General features: G+C 39.3%; 1 protein-coding gene across 3 annotated transcripts in view; it reads left to right on the top strand.

The window, feature by feature from the left end:
* LOC134631096 (metabotropic glutamate receptor 8-like) overlaps positions 1-20,591 on the top strand; it is a 127,587-nt gene that overhangs the window by 92,092 nt on the left and 14,904 nt on the right. For all 3 annotated transcript variants that reach the window (XM_063479077.1, XM_063479075.1, XM_063479078.1), the window contains exon 7: positions 3,200-3,400. In XM_063479077.1, coding sequence (XP_063335147.1) covers positions 3,200-3,400 — 201 coding nt within the window. The remainder of the gene's footprint in view (positions 1-3,199; positions 3,401-20,591) is intronic.

The raw sequence follows: 20,591 nt of genomic DNA, 5'->3' as shown, positions 1-20,591 counted from the left end.
CACATGCTCAGATAAAAGCAGCTTTCAGCCAAATTACCTGACAGATGCTTTTCACAGGTGAGCTTGTCGTCTTCTCTGACGGCTGAGAGCTGAACCTTTGCTGCCCCAGAGTTGTCTCTGATCTCTGTAGCCTCCAGTGCATGGATTCTCTGTCTGCCTGTCATTGATTGCAATCTAGAATTACCATTCTGTTTGTTTTTGTGTGCGAGCTGAAGCAGCTGACAGAGAAGCTTGTTTAGATAATGGGAATGACCATGTTGTTTTCTAATTCAGGTTGTGAGATGCACGTTAGAGTAAGAGAGTGAATCCTAATGTTATCCTAATGCACCTTTACAGGACAAACTCAACACTTCGGCCATTTGTAGGGTAACATAAAAAAGCTTCTGCTGTGTACACATATTATATTGAAGTTGCAAATATTGAATTAAATGCTGTTCATCAACTTTGATAGACTTAAATGATAACTTAGGGCACTAAAAACATCAGTGTTGTTGTTTTTATTCTCCATTTTACACTTGCGAGCAGAAGTGAATGCACCAGCTTTTCCTATTTTAAATTTACTCTTATCGCTATTATTATTTCAATCACTAGTCTGTGCATCTTAAATTTCAATAATTATAGCTTTACAGATGTGTAACTGTTCCTAGTTAATCGGATAGGTAAAAAAAAAAAAGAAAGAAAAAAAGTGTTGAATTTTAAAGTAACAAAGTTTTTTCAAACAAAAGTTCAAAACTCCTAGTGGACAAACTGTCAAGATTTTCTGTGTGGCAGGCAGGCAAGACCCGGAGGACAAGGCATAAAACTAAAAATTGTTTTATTGCAAAGGCCTTATAAAAACACATTGAAAAACAAAACAGGTCAGAAGCAAAAGTATATAACCAAAACTCTAGAAGGGAGAACATGACCAAGAGCAAAAGGAAGACTGAGACAATATATACACCCAGTGTAACGAGGGGAAAGGGAACAGAAGCACAGCTGCGGCTAATTACAGATGAGAGATTGCATTTGAATGCCTTGTGTTTTCTTGTGTACATGTTTTTGTTTGTGCTGCAGTTTGCTCAGTTGGGATGACAGTTGGGAGACAGTTGGGATGGTCTGTGAACTCCCTTTATGAAGCCTTGAGAAGAGCATGCTCATTGTTGCCATTTTCATTGACTTGTTAATCAAATGTTAATAACCAGTGGGCATAATCCTCCTTTCTGAAAACATAAATCACCAAGATTGACAAAATAAACTTAATAGAATAGAATAGCCCTTTATTGTCATTGTACATGTACATAGAAATTGTTGGTGCTGTGTGTGTGTCTTCCCCTCCTGAAGTCCACAATCATCTCCTTAGTCTTCTTCTCATTTAAGCAGAGATTGTTTTGCCTGCACCAGTCCTCCAAATGTTCCACCTCCTTCCTGTAGTCGGTCTCATCATTGTTTGTGATGCATTGTTTGTACATTAGTGCCCAGCTCCCTCCACACGTACTTTCTCAAACAACTTTCACCTCACGAGCAGGAGAACTGACTGTTCATCGTACAACGATCCCGCACCGACTGCAGCTGAGCTATTCTATTTTAATGTTATTCTTTCTGCTGAGACTGTTGTGCCATTTGGAGAAGTTTAATAATGATTTGGAAAAGTGTTTCTTCTGCTTAGATTTATTATTATGTAATCATGTTATTTTTATGAAGTATTTTTTTATGCTTTTCAGTCTTTAAAATACCAAAAATAGCCTTTTTTCCTAAATACTTTCTTACTCTTGAGTAATTTCTTGGACGGCTACTTTTTACTTGTACTTGAGTAAAACTATGTTGAGGCATTGCTATTATTACTTGAGTACAATTTTTGGCTACTCTACCCACCTCTGGTTACTCCTCATCTCCAGCAAGTAACGGCCATTTCGAGCCAACTCCCATCTACATTCTGTCAGTCTCAGTTGTTTGACATCCTGTGCTGTCTGCTCACCATTCATGGGTCAGCCATATAGATATGTAATCACTCTTTATCTGTAATTAGTCAGAGCAAATGTCTCCATTTGGACAGATCCCTCCTCTCTTGTCTGCCATCAAAATTAAATTGGATTTTTGAAGCTCCTATTAATCCAACAAAGCCTTGTCTCTTGTCTATGGAGGGTCCAGTCCAATAGTTAGTCTTCCCCTCCTGTCTTTCTCTTTTCCTTTTTGGCATGCACCAACATCATGGTGCAGCATGCCTCTAGTAACACCAATAATTCTGTAGAAAATCTGGAAAAAACTTTGCACAATGTCTTCTTTGATTTATTTTTAAATCAACGAATGAGATCAGGCATCTTTTTATGTTAATGGGTTTATTAGAGGAAATGTTGCTATTTTCATATTCCCATTATCTTTGTTAGTAACTTCTTGCCTAACGGAAAGGATGAGTGCCATAACCTTTGGGTTAAAAAAAAAAAAGAGATCAAATAAAGAGGTGGGAGGAGATTAACTCAGATATATATTAGTAAAGTTAGTTGAACAGTATTGTGCTTATTGCTTTGCTATCTGAATGTGTGGTGTTTTTCTTTTCTTTTTTTCCCTGTGGAGCCTTATGATGAATATGTCAGTGCTTTAGTTTCTTAGTCATTTTAATGTTGCTGCCTGAATGAAATCCACAGTGATATTTGTGGTCCTCAGTAAACAACTCCTTTTAAGGCATTTTCCATGGCAGTTTTGACTTGCTTGATTTTTTTCAATGGAGTGGTACCAAAAAGACCAAGAACTTTGCCAAGGAAACCATTTAATCACAAATATGTACAGTTGGCACACAGTAGAAAAACACTGGACAGTTTTTAGGCTCATGTGCAGCTCTGTGCTCTAAAAAAGAAAAAGTGACACTATACATTTTTTAACATAGTAACGATTTTGCAAGTGGTGAATTTATTTTTTTACTCCTTACTTAAGAAAGTCATAATTCTGCTTAATCATATTTATGGTTTTGTATTAAAAAAAAAACTTAAGTATCCTAAAGTCAAAGTATTAATTATGCAGAATGTTCTCTTTTTTATATATGATATTATTGGATGATAATTATTAAGTCATTCGTGTATATATTACTTTAAGCAACCATTAGAAGGTCCAAAATAGATCCCAGCTGAGTTCCCCATTTGACCATAGTAGGTTCACTGAACTTTCAGCCTGTAATATATTTTATATGTTTGGTAATTTAAGTCGATCAACTTTGTATTTGTTTCAGGGTTGGAAAAAGTTGGCCGTGACTCCATATATGAACAAGAGGGGAAGGTGCAGTTTGTGATGGACGCCGTCTACGCGATGGCCCATGCTCTGCACCACATGCACCGTGAGCTCTGCCCAGGGTACCTTGGCCTGTGCCCTCGTATGACCAACATTGATGGAAAAGAGCTGCTGGCCCATATCCACGCCGTCAACTTCAATGGTGAGACTTTGGAGTGATTCAAAATTCCATAGCCAAAGGTGAACACAATTCATTCTTGAGACCTGAAGATCTCAAAAATGCCTCTAAAATTTCAAGTCGTGCTTGACTGGGACAATATTTTTTGTCTTGATGATGAGCAAACACACAGGGAAGCTGCTACAGCAAGAGGCTCAAAATGATGATGCCTTATTAAAACCACTACCCTTTCTTTAGGTCCTCAATATAAAACCTGTGCTAAATTCTGCTGGCTTGGATGTTCATCTGCTCTTCATAAACTTATTAGTAATCTGATTGTTTTTGGAAGAATGCAGGTTAGAGCTTTAAAGTACTTCCACAATGGCTTCCCTTTCTCAGATTTTGAGGATATGTCCATCTTTTTATATATAAGATATGGCTGTGGCTTTTTAAACCAATAAAAGTCTTAAAAAGAGGTGTTATTTTACAAGAAAGCCTGAAAAAAGAACAGTTCTCTCTCTTCTTGCACTCGACCTCTTGAAAGAGAGATGTCATGGAGGACTGAATGGACTCAAGCTCAGACTCTGGGGAAAAAGTGCAAAAGATTTATTTACAAAACACCAAGTGACTATATACAGAGTATGAGGGGAGGACAGGGGTCCCAAGGCTCCACGGAGGCTGGTGAGGGGAATTCCACGCACGCTTCTCTTCGGCCACGCCACACACACTCTGCTCCTGCCACACAACATGCTCCTCTTCACACCACTCCACTCTTGCGATTCACACTCACGTTCAGGAAAGCCAAGAACAGGAATCAAGGATGGGACCAGGGAATCTATATACAAAGACAGACGAGAGATCAGGACCAGGAATATCATGAGGAAAACACGAGAGAAGGTTTTAGAGCTGGGCAACACTAACAAGAGTTCCAGCGTTCAGAAGCACTGAGCCACTGTCTTAAATGGTGACCAGGAGTGGCAGGATAATGAGCCGCAGGTGTGTTTGCCAAGAGCGAGGGCCCACAATGAGCTCAGCCCAGGCGAAGAGGAGACAGGAGAGACCGAGTGAGGGGAGAAAAAAAACAATAACAAATACCTGTAGCCTATTCAAGCCGGCTGGGCAGACACAGGGACCATGATAAGAGGTCTCCATAACCTCCATTTGTCTAATATTCCTCCTGTATCTTTCTGAGATTCGTATCCCTATGATTTTACGCTGTGTTAGATTAACAATATTAGTAAATGAGAAAGTGATAAAACCTCTCATTGGTCAAATTGGCATGCACTGGCATCTCCAGCTCCCAGCACCCAACAGGATAATTCATCACTCCCTCATTGACCCTTCATTCATTCTCCCCCTCTTCATTTTATCTTTCATTTTCTCTCTTCCTCATCATTACAGGCCTTTGACAGCAGGAAATATGAATGCTGATGCCATCATCTGGGAATCCTTTGCTCATTATTAAACACAAAATATGGTCACAGCATTTACTTCCCCCTGATTCCAGACTCATTATTTTCAGCTCACTGGGAGTTACTGCAGTGTGATGAGTTGCTATCTGCTTTTACACAAATTAGTAAACACAAAACTTCTCAGAGGTGCCAAATATTAAATTACTCACTTCTCTGCATGAGTGCTTTAGTTTTAATGTTATACATTTTACACATGTGACAGAAAATATAGAAAATGATGCATTTCTGTATTGTTTTCATAGAAATTTTTTAGAATGTTTTTTAATCATTTTAGAAAAAATGCGGATTGAGTTTCACTTCAATGTTTCAAACATCCATCCACTTAAACTTTTTCAAGGTCGTGGGGGACACTGGAGTCAGTCTGTTGCAGAGCTAACACACAGAGATAAACAACCATTTGCACTCACGTTCACACCTATGGGCAATTTAAATTAATCAATTAACCTATCCCCACTGAGTGCATGTCTTTGGATGGTGGGAGGAAGCCGGAGTACCTGGAGAAAACCCACGCAAACACGGGGAGAACATGCACTCCACGCAGAAAGACCCCGGCCTGATGGCAGAATTGAACTCAAGCCTTCTTGCTGTGCGGCAACAGTGCTAACCACTGCGCTACTGTGCTGCCTTGTTTTTTTTTATCTACATTTTTTAAAACTCACACACTCCTGAGTCAAAGGACTTAAGAGTCTACCAACCATTTCAACCTGATCTCGTAACATTTTCACATTAATATGGAGCAATAAACATAATCTCAGAAAGGCACCACACAATTTGGAGAAGATCTGTTTATATTTTGGTGAGACTGAATTAACCTGCCCAGACCTATAAAATGAGAGTTTAATCACAAACTTGCAACACTGCAGAGGATATGACTCAGTCTAACGCCAGGATTTTGCTTGCTGGCAGACAGGCCGATAGGAAAAAAAAATAAAAAATCAAAATTTATTTATATAGCACACTTAAAAACAACAATGTCGATCAAAGTGCTTCACAAATTAAGAGCAAGTAAAATTATTTACCAAGAGTGAGACAGCAACACAAGACAAACATAGAAGCCTGCCAAATGACAATCATCTAATTTAAGTCAAGGCCAAAGTAAATAGATGAGTCTTTAAGTGAGATTTAAAAGTCTGAATAGTATCAGAAGTATGAATGGCAATACGGAGATTATTCCAGGGTCTAGGTGCAGCCATAGCAAAGGCATGATCGCCTCTGGTTTTCAGCCTAGTCCTGCGTTGCATTAAGAGCATCTGATTAGAGGATCTTAGTACTTTTTTGGGGTTATACAACTGGAGAAGTTCTGTTAAATAGCTAGGCGCCATATTAAAGATAGATAGATAGATAGATAGATAGATAGATAGATAGATAGATAGATAGATAGATAGATAGATAGATAGATAGATAGATAGATAGAAAGCTGCAAACAATACAGTGAGTAGTTCTTATTATACTGTTGTTAAGTATTTTTGAAATCTGCTTGCAGGATCCGAGCCTAGTTGGTGCCCTTGCAGTGTATCCTCTAAAAAGTTATGTGGCTCTGACCCAGAAGTACCATTGCTTATTCACAGGTGTGGTGTAAGACTGGTGTTACTTCCCACATAGCAAAATTGGTATGGCCCGGATCTGGCCCACACAGTGTGCTTACAGATGGCCCACATACTGGAAAGAATGACGGCCCTTTGGTGGCCCAGATCTGGTTTGCCAGAGGTGGCCCATACATGGGCCAGCACAAGGCCAGTTGCAGACACACTGGTGGTCCTGTGATGGCCCATGTGTGGATTACCTCTGGCAAACCTGATCTGGGCCACCAAAGGGCCGTCATTCTTTGCGGTATGTGGGCCATGTGTAAGTTGTGTGCAGTCACAGGCCAGCTGCAGATACACTGCTGGCCCTGTGCTGGCCTGGAACAGTTTCAGCTCTGGCCCCAGATGTCAGCCTAATGTGTACCTTAATCAAGCCATGTAATAATGTGCTGGAACATAATATTGCAAAAGAAACACTGTTCAGACAGTGAATGGACTGATTCTTATATAGCACTTTTCTACTCTCTCAGATTACTCAAAGTGCTCTATACAACATGTCGCATTCACCTAATCACACACTTTCTCTAAACTGAGTGCTTCCTAACTACATTCATACATGTTTACACTCTTGACATGCAGACTGGAGGAGCCAGGGATTGAACCACTAAACATGAGTAAACCCTCACTAGGTTTTGGATAAAGTGTACACTCACAAATATGTCAAACCTGCATTTGAAACGTTGGCTATCATTGCAGTATAGTATTTCAACATGGCATTTGGGTCTTCTAACTAAAATAGGAAAATAGGAACATAAATAGTGCCATCATTGCCAGACCTGGCCCACATCTGGTTGACATACACCCTGCCATGACACCAGTCAGTCAGAAGTGCCAGCTTGATGCCGGACCCGGGCCAGACCGGTTTTCTATGAGCCTGGGCCACATAAACCAAACCACAATTGGGCCAGATGTAAACGATAATCAGGCCAGATGTGGCATGCCATCTACGCCGGGTCTGGCTCATATCCGGATGACATACCACTTACCATGCCAGAAGTCAGCCAGTAGTGCCGGGATGACACCAGATCCCGGCCAGACCTGTCTGCTATGTGGGATTATGTGGGAAAAGTTTCATTGTAGTAATTACTAAAAGATCATTAATGAAAGACAAGAGTATCACTGTGAACTGAAAAGTAAGACTGTAATCATAACTGTAGGCTACTCTCACCGGTTTATTTACAGTAATATATGTGTTCTGTTATTGTGATTACTTATTAATTTTTGAATTTTTAAAAAAGACCTATTCTGCTTATTTTCAGCTCTATATTTTTATACCTGAACTCTGTTAAAATCTGTAGAATACATAACTGGAGAGTGGAGAAGTCTGACAAACTTTCTCTCTAGTTGAATTACTTTTATACATAGACTTCACTGAAACTTTAACAGAATAGCTTTTTTCCTTTCTCAGTTCTAAAACCAACATTTATTGCCAAGGCTGGCTTCCTTTTTATCATTTGATAAAGAGAATTTCTCTCATTTAAAACGCAAAATGTAGACATCACAGATATTTTTTATTATTATTATTGTTTTCCTTCCTCCTGCTGAAAGCTGGAGCTAAATGTGACAAGTTATTTTCTTTTTTCAAGGTGAAGTGTTCATCTTCCACAGTAACTGTTAAATACAAAACACAAGCACATAATATAGATGTATTTTCTTAACCTTAATAACAAGATAAACTTTCACTAAATTGCACACAAATTTCTTAAAAGATGTGTTTTTTTAACTTGACATAAAGTCTCAAATAAACTCACTGGAAACTACGGGAGGCACACCTTGCTAGCGCTGCGCTGGATCCACTCCTGCTTTAATTATTTGTGACACAGATTCAATGGGGTGCTGGGAACATTTTTCAGATATTTTAAGATGATACTATCCAGCAATTTAATCTGTGATTCAAACCTATCATTCCACCACATCCCAAAGGTTCTCTGGACTGTGGAAACTGTAAGGAACCTGTAACCGATTCGCCCATGTAAGGGGCTTGGGGGTGGTATAAGATGCTGTAACCCATGAACTCATTTAAAAGTAATCAGTAAAATCTAAAATTGGATTCTGTAGTGAATGGCACTCCAGTGTAATTCTGTGAGAACTGGAGTAATGTTTTTGATTGTGCCAAGTGCTTGTCAATAGTCTTGCTGCCATGTTTTATACTAGGTTTTGTACAAAATAAGGGGAGTATAATAGCAGTACAATGAGTACAAAGATATACTCATTTTACATCATGTCTCTTTGATGCACATAAGTGGAACATAGTCGCATCTTTTAGGCATGTGTACAATGAGTTCTAATAATCTAGTTGGGAGGACATGAAGGTATGGACAAGGTGTTCACTTATGTTACTCAGTCTGACCTTATTTTTAATCTTTCATATGCTTGATGGATCCAAAATAAATGCCCAGGTTGTTGCAGATCGTTGTCCAAGGTGGAGAGTGACACAATTAGTAATATGATCAGGAACAATAAAAAGGACTTGGAGTTTGGCAGTGAGGCTGGGAGTCTAGACTTTTTTTCCTGGTCTAAACAAAACATACAACTGGCAGTCACTAACATATCAATTATAATACGTGTTTGTAATTAGGTTATATGGTCAAGTGGCAAGTGATATAAATTAATCAACATAGATCTAAGGAGCCCTGTCGGGGCAGTTAAGATAAAGTTGTCCGCAGAGACTGGATAACTAGGATGAGCACAATTTGAGTAACCCTCCACCTAGGCTAGCGTCTGTTGAGAAGAATAGTGTGGTCAGCTGTGTCAAATAGTCAGATAGGTCATTTAGTAAAATGACCTCCGTGCTCATTTAAATTTTTTTTTGTTTTTTGTTTTGTGTTTGTCTTGTTTTTTAACAAACACTGAAATTTATCAAATAATTTGCAGATCATTCATGGGCAGCATTCATCCTTTTATGGTATTTGCACCAAATTATGATTATACCATCCAAATGTTGCGGCACAGGCTGGTGAGGCAACATTTTTCCAATATTCTATTGTCTGATTTCATTCTTGAATGACAGCAGTTGCTCCCAATGTAGCCCTTCTGCTTCATGTTCAATGTGTTGCGCTTTCAAAGATGCTCTTCTGTATACCTCGGTTGTAACAACTGGTTACTTGAGTTGCTAATACTTTCCTATCAGTTTGAAGCATTCTGGTGATTCTCCTCTGATCACTGGCACCAAAATTTTCACCCAAAAATTGGTACTAATTTGATTCTTTTTTTCCTTTTTCTTTTTGCTTAGCCTGCTGAACAATAGCATTTAGCAACAAGGGATAATTAATAATAGTATGAAGGTTAATGCCAGTGAGCTGCAGGTGAGAGCTGAGGTAGGGACTGAGCCAGTTGACAGTGGTGATATAGAGTTGAGGGGCAGGAGATCCACAGACTGACGACTGCTTAGAAAATGATAAGAGGGAGCTTAGTGTGCAGAAGTGGATAACGGAAAAGTCAGGTTAGAATGGGATTTGTGGGAAGTTAACAAACTACTACTGATAAGCTGGATCTAAACTAACACTGACAAATTTTTTATCTCTGAGTGAATATGCAGTGAACATGAGTGTTGTATTGATGACTGTCACCGACTTGTCTTGATTGGTAAATGTGTGCGCATTATTATAGCCGAGAGCTGCATTGTATCAGGGTTCTGCCATGGTGAACTACTAGTGGACTATGAGGAAAGCTTTTATTTTAGTGACCTTGTGCATAATTAGAGCAGAATGGTCAGTTCCCTACAACAGAGTAATTATTCCACATTAAGAAAAATAAATATTATTGATCAATCTGAGAATTAAGTCAAAATTTTGAGATTAAAGTTAAAAATAATTGATTATTGGGGTCTTCTCTGTTTTCTCTGTATTCTTGTAGAATCTTTATCTTATAGTATATTACATCTTGAGACACTTGTTGTAATATTTTGGTGCTATATGAATTGAATTATATTGAATGAAATAGAATAAATTACATAAAACCCCATAGATGAATCTGCTGTGGTAGGACCTTAAGAGAGCTGTGCATAAACAAATGCTTGCAAACCTCGGTGAACTAAGGCAACACTTTAAAGAAGAGAGTGCCAAAATTCATCAAAACAATGTGAGCAACTGACAAAGAGAGATATGAAATTGAAACAAAATATATTTACTCCAATTGCTTCAATTCACAAGCTATTGAACCATGGCTGTTTATTTATATTTATTTGATATTTTTATTTGCTGTTACATGACATAAATAATTGTTTATGTTATGTTACATAATCTTCAATCACAGGTGTGAATGTAAACAACTTTTTCCCATGATTTTACATCTTAATGAATCGTTTGGTGACTTGGAAATACCACTGCTATTCAATTTTTATTTCCTATTAAAAAAAGTAAATTAAATTAAAAATTAGCTGATTCGGTTTATCTAATCTCAATGAAACAGTTTTTGTACCATCCATCCATAGTCTTAAGCTTACTTAATTTATGGTCATTGGGTCACATGAGAAACATTTTGTGTAATGCAAAGTAACCAAAAGGAGAAAATGTTGGAAATGAGTGTAATCAAGAGAAGGGTTCATGTGTTTCAAACCCTCATCTATGGGATAGACATACTTTTTGACAAAGTGACTAGTGACAGTAGCTCATAGATTTCTTTAACCATATTTCTCTCAAGAAGAATGAATGTCATTAAACAACAGTACAAATAAAATTTTAAAGGCAAATCTGCATGGCATAACATAAATTGAGAGAAAGAATGCCTAAAAATACTGCACTAAACAGCATCAGAAATTTACAAGTCATAATAAAAGGGAGAGAATGATTAGTTTCTGTAAGCAGTTTCAGACACCACAACGTCTCAAATAGTAGTAGTTTCCTTCTGAGCTTCTACCAGACAGGCTCTCTTAGACATGTTTTAATAGTTTTCCTTAATGGTTTAAGGATTTTACTCCAAACAAGGATCTTTTCCTTAACCTAACCAATTATTTCTGTTACCTAACCAAACTGTGATTTAAAACCTGAAAATAATGTGAAGAAAGCCATCCACACCTGAATAGGCCTAAAGGAAAAACTATCCCGCGAGGCTGGGAGAGTTTTGCTATACATTGTTGGGCTGTTTATAGAGGATAAAGCACACAATATTCAGCAAAATGTAAGCAAATAATATAATCTAACTGAGGGTTATGGTCAGAGTTTCTGATATTACAACACTGAATCTGAATAAAATCACTCAATAAATTCATTTCTATATGGATTAAAAAAAAAACCAAATATTTTCTCTCTTTTTGGTATCTCTTCCTTACCCCACAGCCTCCTCTAAATTCAATTTTCAGACAGAAGCTGATCTCTTATACAAACCTTTCATAGCACCTATCTTCTCAATGCTCTTTTCCCTACTTCGTATCCCCCGCCTGGAAGACGAGAGTTTAATTTGAATAAATTTCTGCAAAGATGGGACGCAAATATGAAACAGCGAGAGGAGGAGCCATAGCAGATCCTGTGGCTGATGTGCTAAGCTCACTGGGGCTCATTTTTTCTGTACTGGATCTGATGAATGTGCAAGGCTGCTGTTATTTCCACAGCAGAAGCAAAGAAATTAAACATAAATAAACAGTCATGAATTTCACCCTTAGGGCCAAAACAGTTAATCTGAGCTCAGTGAAGGCTGAGCTGAAGGCCGCATGTCATTTTTAAATGCTAAATTAGTAGGGCTATAGTTCATTACTATGTTCAGTAATTTAAGGCAAATAAGGACAGAAGCAGAAACAGGTTAAAGGTAGGAACATAAACCAATCATCTTTTAGATTAAAACCCAGATAAAAAATTTAACAGTGGAGAAATTCAGGACAATAAAGCATATTCAGGAAATAATGCATTTATGTGTACATCTACATATCTTTTTGAGCACCAGTTTTGGTGTTTCCCTTTTAAGGACATTTATCATAAAAACTTTGCTTATGTTTTGCAATTCATCACTTTGAACATCAAGTGGGTATTATTATGTTAAAGTTATTTTAGGGTAACACTTTATAATGTGATCCATGATGTAGGGCATAGTTACCCTGTAACTTTTTTAACAACATTTTAAATTCATAGTAATTACTAGAAAAACAAATATTTTTCCATCTTACATCATAGTCACCCTGTACTTTTTCGGGCAGAGGCTGCATTATGGGGTGACTTAATCTTTCCTAAATCTAGGTATTTTACAGGGAAGAAGACACAAATTGTACTGCAAGTAATTTTAAGTGCAGCATACATTATTTTAAGTACAGCCTGAGAAGTTTTAAGTATGACCTAAGTAATTTTACATACGCCTTAAGTTATTTTAAGTACTATGTAATTTCATGGTAAAGTAATTTATGTCCATTAGGTGAACACAGGTTCTCTTAAAGCAAAAAAAAGTTTTTCTTCAAACGGAAAGTGATATTTAGATTGCTTACTGTCTTTCTATCTTATGTTTTTCAAGCAAACAACATCTCCTTGTGTGTGCTAGGACCTACAAAAAAGTACTGTGAAATATCTAACTGAGTGGTAAAAATAATGATAAAAAAAATCCATCAACTTTAGCTGACTTATTGTCAGCTGTCTGGAGACAGCAGGGTCTAATCTGCTGATAATAAGTAACTGCAACAATACTACTACATATTACATATTTGGCTGCTCTCTAGCCATGTACATAAAGTCTGAATAGCCAGAACAGTGGTGTCCATCATGGCAACTGTATTCAAAACAGCAGGACAACATGGTGGCTTCAACTCATCCTTTATTTATCTAGGTGAAAAGTCTCATTGAGATTTAAATCTCATTTCCAAGAGAGACCTGGCCAATAGTAGACCTGGCCAGACCTGGCCAACTGGACCACCTTGGGCACCTCTCGTACAGCCAGCAAAATAGGGGCTAACCAGTGGTCCCATTTCCTCGTGGGTGGACTGGTTCTTAAACAGTGCTTTTCTACTCTGAGTACTCAAAGCTCTTTATACCATATAGCCCTATAATATACTAATACCTCATTCACCTATTCACACCCACAAGCACTTTTGTCTCTTCTTTTTCTACCTAAATGCTTTCTGTCTAACAATCACACACATTCATATGAGCAACTTCCGGAACTTATCTTGCCGAAGGATATTTGGCTTGCAGATCAAACCACCAACCTTCCAATTTTTAGATGACCTGCTCTACCTCCTGAGCTACAGCCACCTCATGATTCGTAATGAACTTACAAATCATTTATTTTAATGTCTTAGTCAGATGATCAGTCTGAGGGTGATAGATGCTGGTCCGAACAGATTTAACACCCAAAAATTCATATGGCTCTTTTAATGTGTGACACATGAACATAGCTGGACATACCGGGCATTTGCCCGGTGGGCCGCTGGCGATTTTTTGTTTTTATGTTTTTCCTATAGCGATTGACAGATCATGTGACTTTCGCGCATTGCATGCCGGGAACTCGTGGCAAAACAATCCAAGTACCGCATCAAATGCAAGCATTTGCAGCACCGCAAAACGTTCATTCTCCGGTTCCAATACCTTCTTGGTTTTTCTTTGCCGCACAAAAAAGGAATGTACAAAATGAAGGAGAACAATGCCGGTCCGTACAAAGACAGACTCGACGAAAAGGCAAAGAAAAGATATGAGGAAAAAAATCAAAGGAGTGAAAGGGTCAGACCCTTACGAGCACACAGAGTGGACAAAAGACGTTAGCGTGCTGCCCAACTTTCACCACGCTCAGATTTATAATTATACGGTTCTTGGAGTGAGTGCATACACTCATGAAGTTTTTAGTAACTTCAGGTCACTGCAACAAGCCCAGGTACAGTTTACCAACGGATGGATACAGGACCTTGAAATGCACTGTGTAGAACGAAAGACCATCGTACAAACAAAGGTAAGTTTACCAGTCTCACAAATCGTCGTCATAAATACACATTCGTTAACCGTTTATTAATATAACCTTTGAGCTCAACGGTAATTAATTAGTAGTGGAAATAATTTCTGGTACGCATTACAGAAATGTAGCAGTGACAATAATATTGTATGCTGTAATCGCACTGGACAATTAGTGATACAAAACAACTGTTTTATCCTGTGAATAAAAGTATATGTTTTTGTCAATGTACCATGGTAATAACAGAAGCGAAATGCAATATTCTGTCAGGACAATTCACTATTTATGCACAATAAACAAAGGAGCATAGTGCGACAATTTCTGTTCAGCGCCAGACTTGCTTGTAATCTATATCACCAATTATGTTAAGAAAAATGACATATTAACTACTACAAAACACTGACCTTTGTGGGAATGCTTGGAGCAGACTAACATGTGAGCTGGAGTGTTCTGAGACGTTATATTTGGTATATCCAGACCATCCGTCGGCTCTTACTTCGGAAACATGGCTTAAACAATTTCTCTTCAACGACGTAATCCAATAAAAAAAAAACGATCTCTTTACCCGTCGGCTTCCCGTGGCTGTCATGCGACCGGCTAGTGCAGTTAATAATACAACAGCTTCTTGCCATTTTTTGGGTTTCTTTTTATCGCTGTGTAACTGAGTTCAATTGAAAGCCTGCGTGCGCTAGTACCTCTTGCCACAAGTTCCCAGAATCCTTTGCGGTTTTACCCCTGAATGACGTCACATTTTCAATCTCTATCCTGGTGGGCCGGTCTCTAGTCAAAATGCCCGGGCCGATTTTTTGTCCCAGTCCAGCCCTGCACATGAACGAGGTGCCCTGGTCAGTTAGTATCTCTTTCAGGACTTGGAGAGATGACCTGAAACAGCACCTGTGCTACACTTTTTGCAGTGATGCAGCACTGAGGTCCATGCCAATGCACTCAAATGGGACATTTACTAAAGGTTGAGTGCAAATGTGCAATGGCTGCTGGCTCACCAGCTGACATTCTGGGCAGGATGTGCACTATCAGCGAGCCTCCCCCTGGATGCCCACCCTTAAAATGTTGCCGTTATTTCCTCTAGAGTATTTCCAGCCATAGGGTTTTTATGAACCACCTGGAATATCAGTTCCCAACAGCTTTTAAGAACTGCCCCCAACATCCCCATGCACACAAAGAATCTCCACACGCTATACCTCCAAAAATGTCTTGGGTTCAACATTGTATGTCCCTCCCAGACTGGGGGAACATGCTGGGATGCTGAAGATGTAAAACATCAGCCCCACCTCTATCAGTGGCCACTCCCTGCAGAGATATCCCAGACACCCCCAGCACTCCTGCCCCAGCATCTGTGTGACTCCTCATGAAATGGGTGAAGCGCCTGTAGCCACCAGCACCTGAGGAGGGGAAACAGATAAAAATGAGTTAGTAAGGCTCCGTGGTAGTCTGTGACACCAGAGGTGGACTGAGGAGCCTTTTCCGGCCAGCGCTGGTTCATTTCCACTAGCAACTGCACCTACCTGCTGAGCTGTTCCAAGACAATAAGCTCCAACAGCCACCTTTCCTCCTCCCCAGGGCCTGGCTACATCTGCCTGGCTGCTGCATCCCTGACCCTCTGAGCATTGGCGACGGGGTGATCCTTTGCCTCGATCCGGCACCCCTTGAACTGGCGCTGGTGATCTTCCGGGGTTGTGCCCCAGAGAGTCGAGAACACGCCTTCTCCATGGCTTGACGGTGATCGAGGAGGGGACCCAGAAAACTTGTAGATGTCACTTCAGGCAGGTTTACATGGGTAATATCAGTTTAAGTAAACCTGTTAAACATAAACCAGTCAGATCACTGATGAAGCAAATATTTCCAACTGTTATCTGGTTAATGGTTCTCCAAGGTATTGTTCTGTTTCATCTAATTAAAAAATTTTAAATCTTTAAATCTAAATTAAATCTTTTTGCATCTTTAAGCTGTTGGTCAAGCCCCAAATTGGCCATCCTAAGTGTTGAACTGAATAGGTTAACTGTGAATTAATCTGCAGCCTCTGAAAACATCAACTCAGCTTAGCTTTGCAGCATCAATTATGCACCACCAATTAATCCTGGCTCACCAGTATATGGCCCATGTGTGCTTTGTGCCTCAATTAGTTTATTTTTATTGCAGTATAGACACACACAAACACTCATATCACACATGTTTGAGGCTTTCTGGTATGATTTTGTTAGCAGTATACTCAGCTGTACTGACATGAGTCAAATTTGATCTCCTTCTATGTTTTTCTTCATGCTTCACATCTCTTAACATATTGGAGAGTGGTTAGTCATAATTCCATGTATGCAATGCTACAATCCAGGACAAAGTGGTGTTTTGTGGCCAGGCAGAGGGCTAATGGCCAATTCAACCGTCTGCTCATCGTGCTTATTTTTAGAGGAAGGTTAATCGGAAAACTTGTCCTAATGTTAGTGCTCAGTGCAATGTAGCCATCTGTATGAGGCCTTTGTACCAACGTTCTGTTTGAACACGTTTAGCTAAGCAAAGTAGAGCAGTGGGTGAGGGAGAAAGAGGGAGAGGTCAGGGAGATTCCCTCAGATTTATTTGGACATTGGATGCTTATTAAAAATCAATAAGGCCTTTCTGATGTTTTAAAGCAGTGTGATTGACCCTGTGGAGCAGCAATCAGATTGGATTGGGGAGGGAGAGATGTTTTAAGTGAGTGAACTGATGAATATGTGACAAGTGCATCTCCTGCTGTGACTTCACAAAAAAAGTGCAAAGCAAGGCATAAGGAGGAAACAAATAATTCAGCTGTTTTAGTGGACTTTTAATCTCAACAGCAGACATAGTTGAGACAGACGTCAGCTTCTCTTCAGTTTTATTAAGCTAAAATACAATTCTTTATACTCTACTTTGAACAAGACATCTTGAGAGATGTCTTGAGATCAAGACATCTGAAAAGACTAGCAGGAAAAAAAAGGTTAAGATCATGCTTTACCACCTGAGCCATGGCCATCCCTGAAGTGGATGTGGCTCAGGATGTCGTGTGAAGGTAGCAGAACAAATGTGAAAGCTGCAGACGAGTACACATTAGAGTCAGAGCAAGGATGTAGAAATACGAGCAGAGTGAATATGTAGGTTCAGACTCATTATCACGCAGATGAATGGACGACCTGGCAAGCTTCAGCTGTAGCAGTTCCATAAAATCCAGATACCTTGCTGCACTGTGCTTCCTGGCAGTGTACTAAAAAAGATGTGGTCCTGTGGGATCCAGGTTGTACAGGAGAATTAATACAGTATCAGGTCTGTTGCTGTCTGACCTCTTTAATGAACATTTATGATCAAATTCTCCAGAGATTAATTTATTAAAAATAAATCTTGTTACATGTGTCAATGCCCATCAACACTTTGGTGTTGATATGATGGACTGATTTTTATTGAATGTATAATAGAGCTGATGCATCAAAAATTTTGAACTTTCCACCATTACAGTTATACCTGATTCAAAGTAATAGCTAAGTGCTGAGATCTAAAACCTTAGTTAGTTGTCACTTGATAAAAACTTACCAAAACTCATAGAAAACCAATCTGGACTCAACATTCTAGTATTAAAACTGTCTTATTTGATGTGTAACCAATAGTACAAGTTGTTTTTGTTTGTTCACAGAATGTTTATTTGTAGTCTGTTTCTTATTGTGTTAAATGACAGAGGTCACCAGTGAGTTATTGTGATTATCATGTTTTGAAGTGATGTGAAGTCAGGATGTTAATTCTGTATCAAAGCAGAGTCTGTGAAGTGAAGTGAAGTGAAGTGAAATGGGGGAGGAGATAGGGGGTGGTGGAGGGGAGTTTGTACATCTTGAGGCAAGCTGTGCTGATTCATCTCCGTAGTGATGTGTTATGGACTACTTTTATTCATGCTGAAGAAAGAAATCAGGACAGCATCGAATCAAACTGCCACCCACTCACTTTATTATGAATGTGAATTCTTTTGTTGTTGATGTTCTGCAAATTAGCTTTCTATCTTCTGCTCTTCCTCTTTCCACATCTAAGCTAATGTGCCTCGAGTCCCCAGTATTATTTACCCCACAGCAAGTAATCCAGCTCAACTGTATGCTAACACCACAATACAGCAAATATAGCGGCTGCAAGAAAAATAGAGTGAATCCATTTAGGGGTTTAGCAAGATTAACCAAGACTCTGAATGCTCTTCCTTATGTATAAAATGTGGGATCTAGCATTTGGGTTTACAAATTGTGCTTTAATGTGCCAGTCAAAACAGGTTTTTTTTCTTTATACTTGTATATTCATATTACAAGCAACTATGAATGGCAACAACTCAGCTATGAAGTGGCCTACAAAATCACAGAATTGGGTCAGTGGATGCCAAGGTGCAATCTCCGAAGTCAGTCGCTTTCAACCTCCAAACTTGACGTTGCCTTCAGATTAGCTCCAAAACAGTGCATACAGAACTTCATGGAAAAGGTTTTCATGGCCCATCAGCTGCATCCAAACCTTACATGACCAAGCACAATGCAAAGTGGTGCAGTGTTGTAAAGCACAAAGCCATTAGACTCTAAACCACAGGGGACTTACTCTTGGGAGTGACAAATCACGCTTCTTTGTTTAGAAATCCGGTGGACTATGTGCAATGTAAGTCTGAGTTTGATGGTCCCCCGGAGAACATCATTTGTCTGAAGGACTGATGGCATTTGACTGATGCATTGTTGCAAGTATGTAGGCTGGTGGAGAGAGGATTGTGGTATGGGGTTGTTTTTCAGGAGTTGGGCTCAGCCCTTAGTTCCAGGGATAGGAACAGATCTGCAGCTGTATGTCTTAGACACTCAGGTGAAGAGAGGTGCTGAGCTGTCAACTAATAAACACCAGGTGGTGAGGCAAGATGCTGGACAGACCCCAAACGTATAGTGAGGGTGTGCTGGGAATGTCTGGCAGAGGCCCCAGCCAGCAAGATCTTCAACCTCCACCTCCAACAGAACTTCAATGGCATTCTGAGTGTGAGGCTGGGAACATTGAGTCCGAGTGAAGCCTGTTCTGCATGTGCATTCCTGAGGCTACTTCAAGGATCTACAGTTGCAAGGTTGCCTGTGCTTGTCATGGTGGTAATCCCAGAACCAGAAAGTAATGGGAGCCATTAGAGTGAAGAAGGAGTCTTGTCGGTCTTGGTTAGGCTGTGGGATTTCAGAGACACTGAACAGTTACCTAACAGCAGGCCAAGTAGAGTGTTGCTGATGCAAAAAGTTGGGAGTGGGAGGAGTTCCGTGAAGTCATGAAGTCTGTTTTTGTGTTTGCGTGTGGACAAGGAAAACGGAGATTTACCTATGCAACATCAAAGGTGTGTACCTTTTTTACATGTGCGCCACGTTATTGTTTACATGAGATTAATTTCTACAATGGCGGATATAGACACTATTTTTTTTATGTTTTATGGACAACAGATGGAAATTAGCCCTTGGCTATAATCTGGTATGTTTACATTCATGTAATTTTTTTTTACATGTATGTTCATTAACATGCACTGTCCTAAATAAAATAAAATATAAAATATAAATACTGTTGCTACTAATCTGACTCTGCAGTTTTTACACGCTTACATGTACACACACAGTTACTGTCCCTCTATTTAGAAAGACAGAGGCGTCAGAGTGAACTTCCACATTCAACACAGACGGTCTCACAACCTAAATCCCAATGCTGACACCGTCATCGGTTTTGAATAAATTAAAAAAATTTTAAATTAAAATTTATGCATGCTGTATGCATTTTGTTCTTTCCTACTCCAGCCAAAATACTGTTTTTGGTTATTAACATTTGAAATGATGAAGGCACTTGAAAAGTAACACAAAATTAGCTGCCTTTCCAGAAAAACACAAAAACTTTTCAGAAGCACTTAAGGTTTGCATAAAACCCTCCCAGGCTTCTAGATTTCTGATTGGCCAACATTTCTACACGGCTAGGATTTGGCATGTTCTTGACAACGTTTGACTGCGTTTTTGGCTTTTACATGTGGGCGGAGATATTTTTCAAAACTGCACGTGTGGACGGGATTTTTTTTTTTAAAAACGGAAACAGAAAATATCAGTTTTCAAAAATACCCATGTACGTGTGGACATAGCATTTCTCTTCTCAAGGATATTCGAGGGTGCATGGGAATTTGCCCAGCCTGCTTAATGTATTTTATGGACTTGGAGAGGGGATTTAACCGGGTCCCTCCAGATATCCTGTAGGGGGTGCTTTTGGAGTATGGAGAATGGGAGTATGGGCCAGCTGTTACAGGCCATTCAGTCCTCGTACAACTGTAAAGAGCTTGGTTCT

The sequence above is a fragment of the Pelmatolapia mariae genome, linkage group LG7, assembly GCF_036321145.2.
Source record: "Pelmatolapia mariae isolate MD_Pm_ZW linkage group LG7, Pm_UMD_F_2, whole genome shotgun sequence".
NCBI classification, from domain to species: Eukaryota; Metazoa; Chordata; class Actinopteri; order Cichliformes; family Cichlidae; genus Pelmatolapia; species Pelmatolapia mariae.
This window is presented reverse-complemented; position numbering and strand designations above follow the sequence as displayed.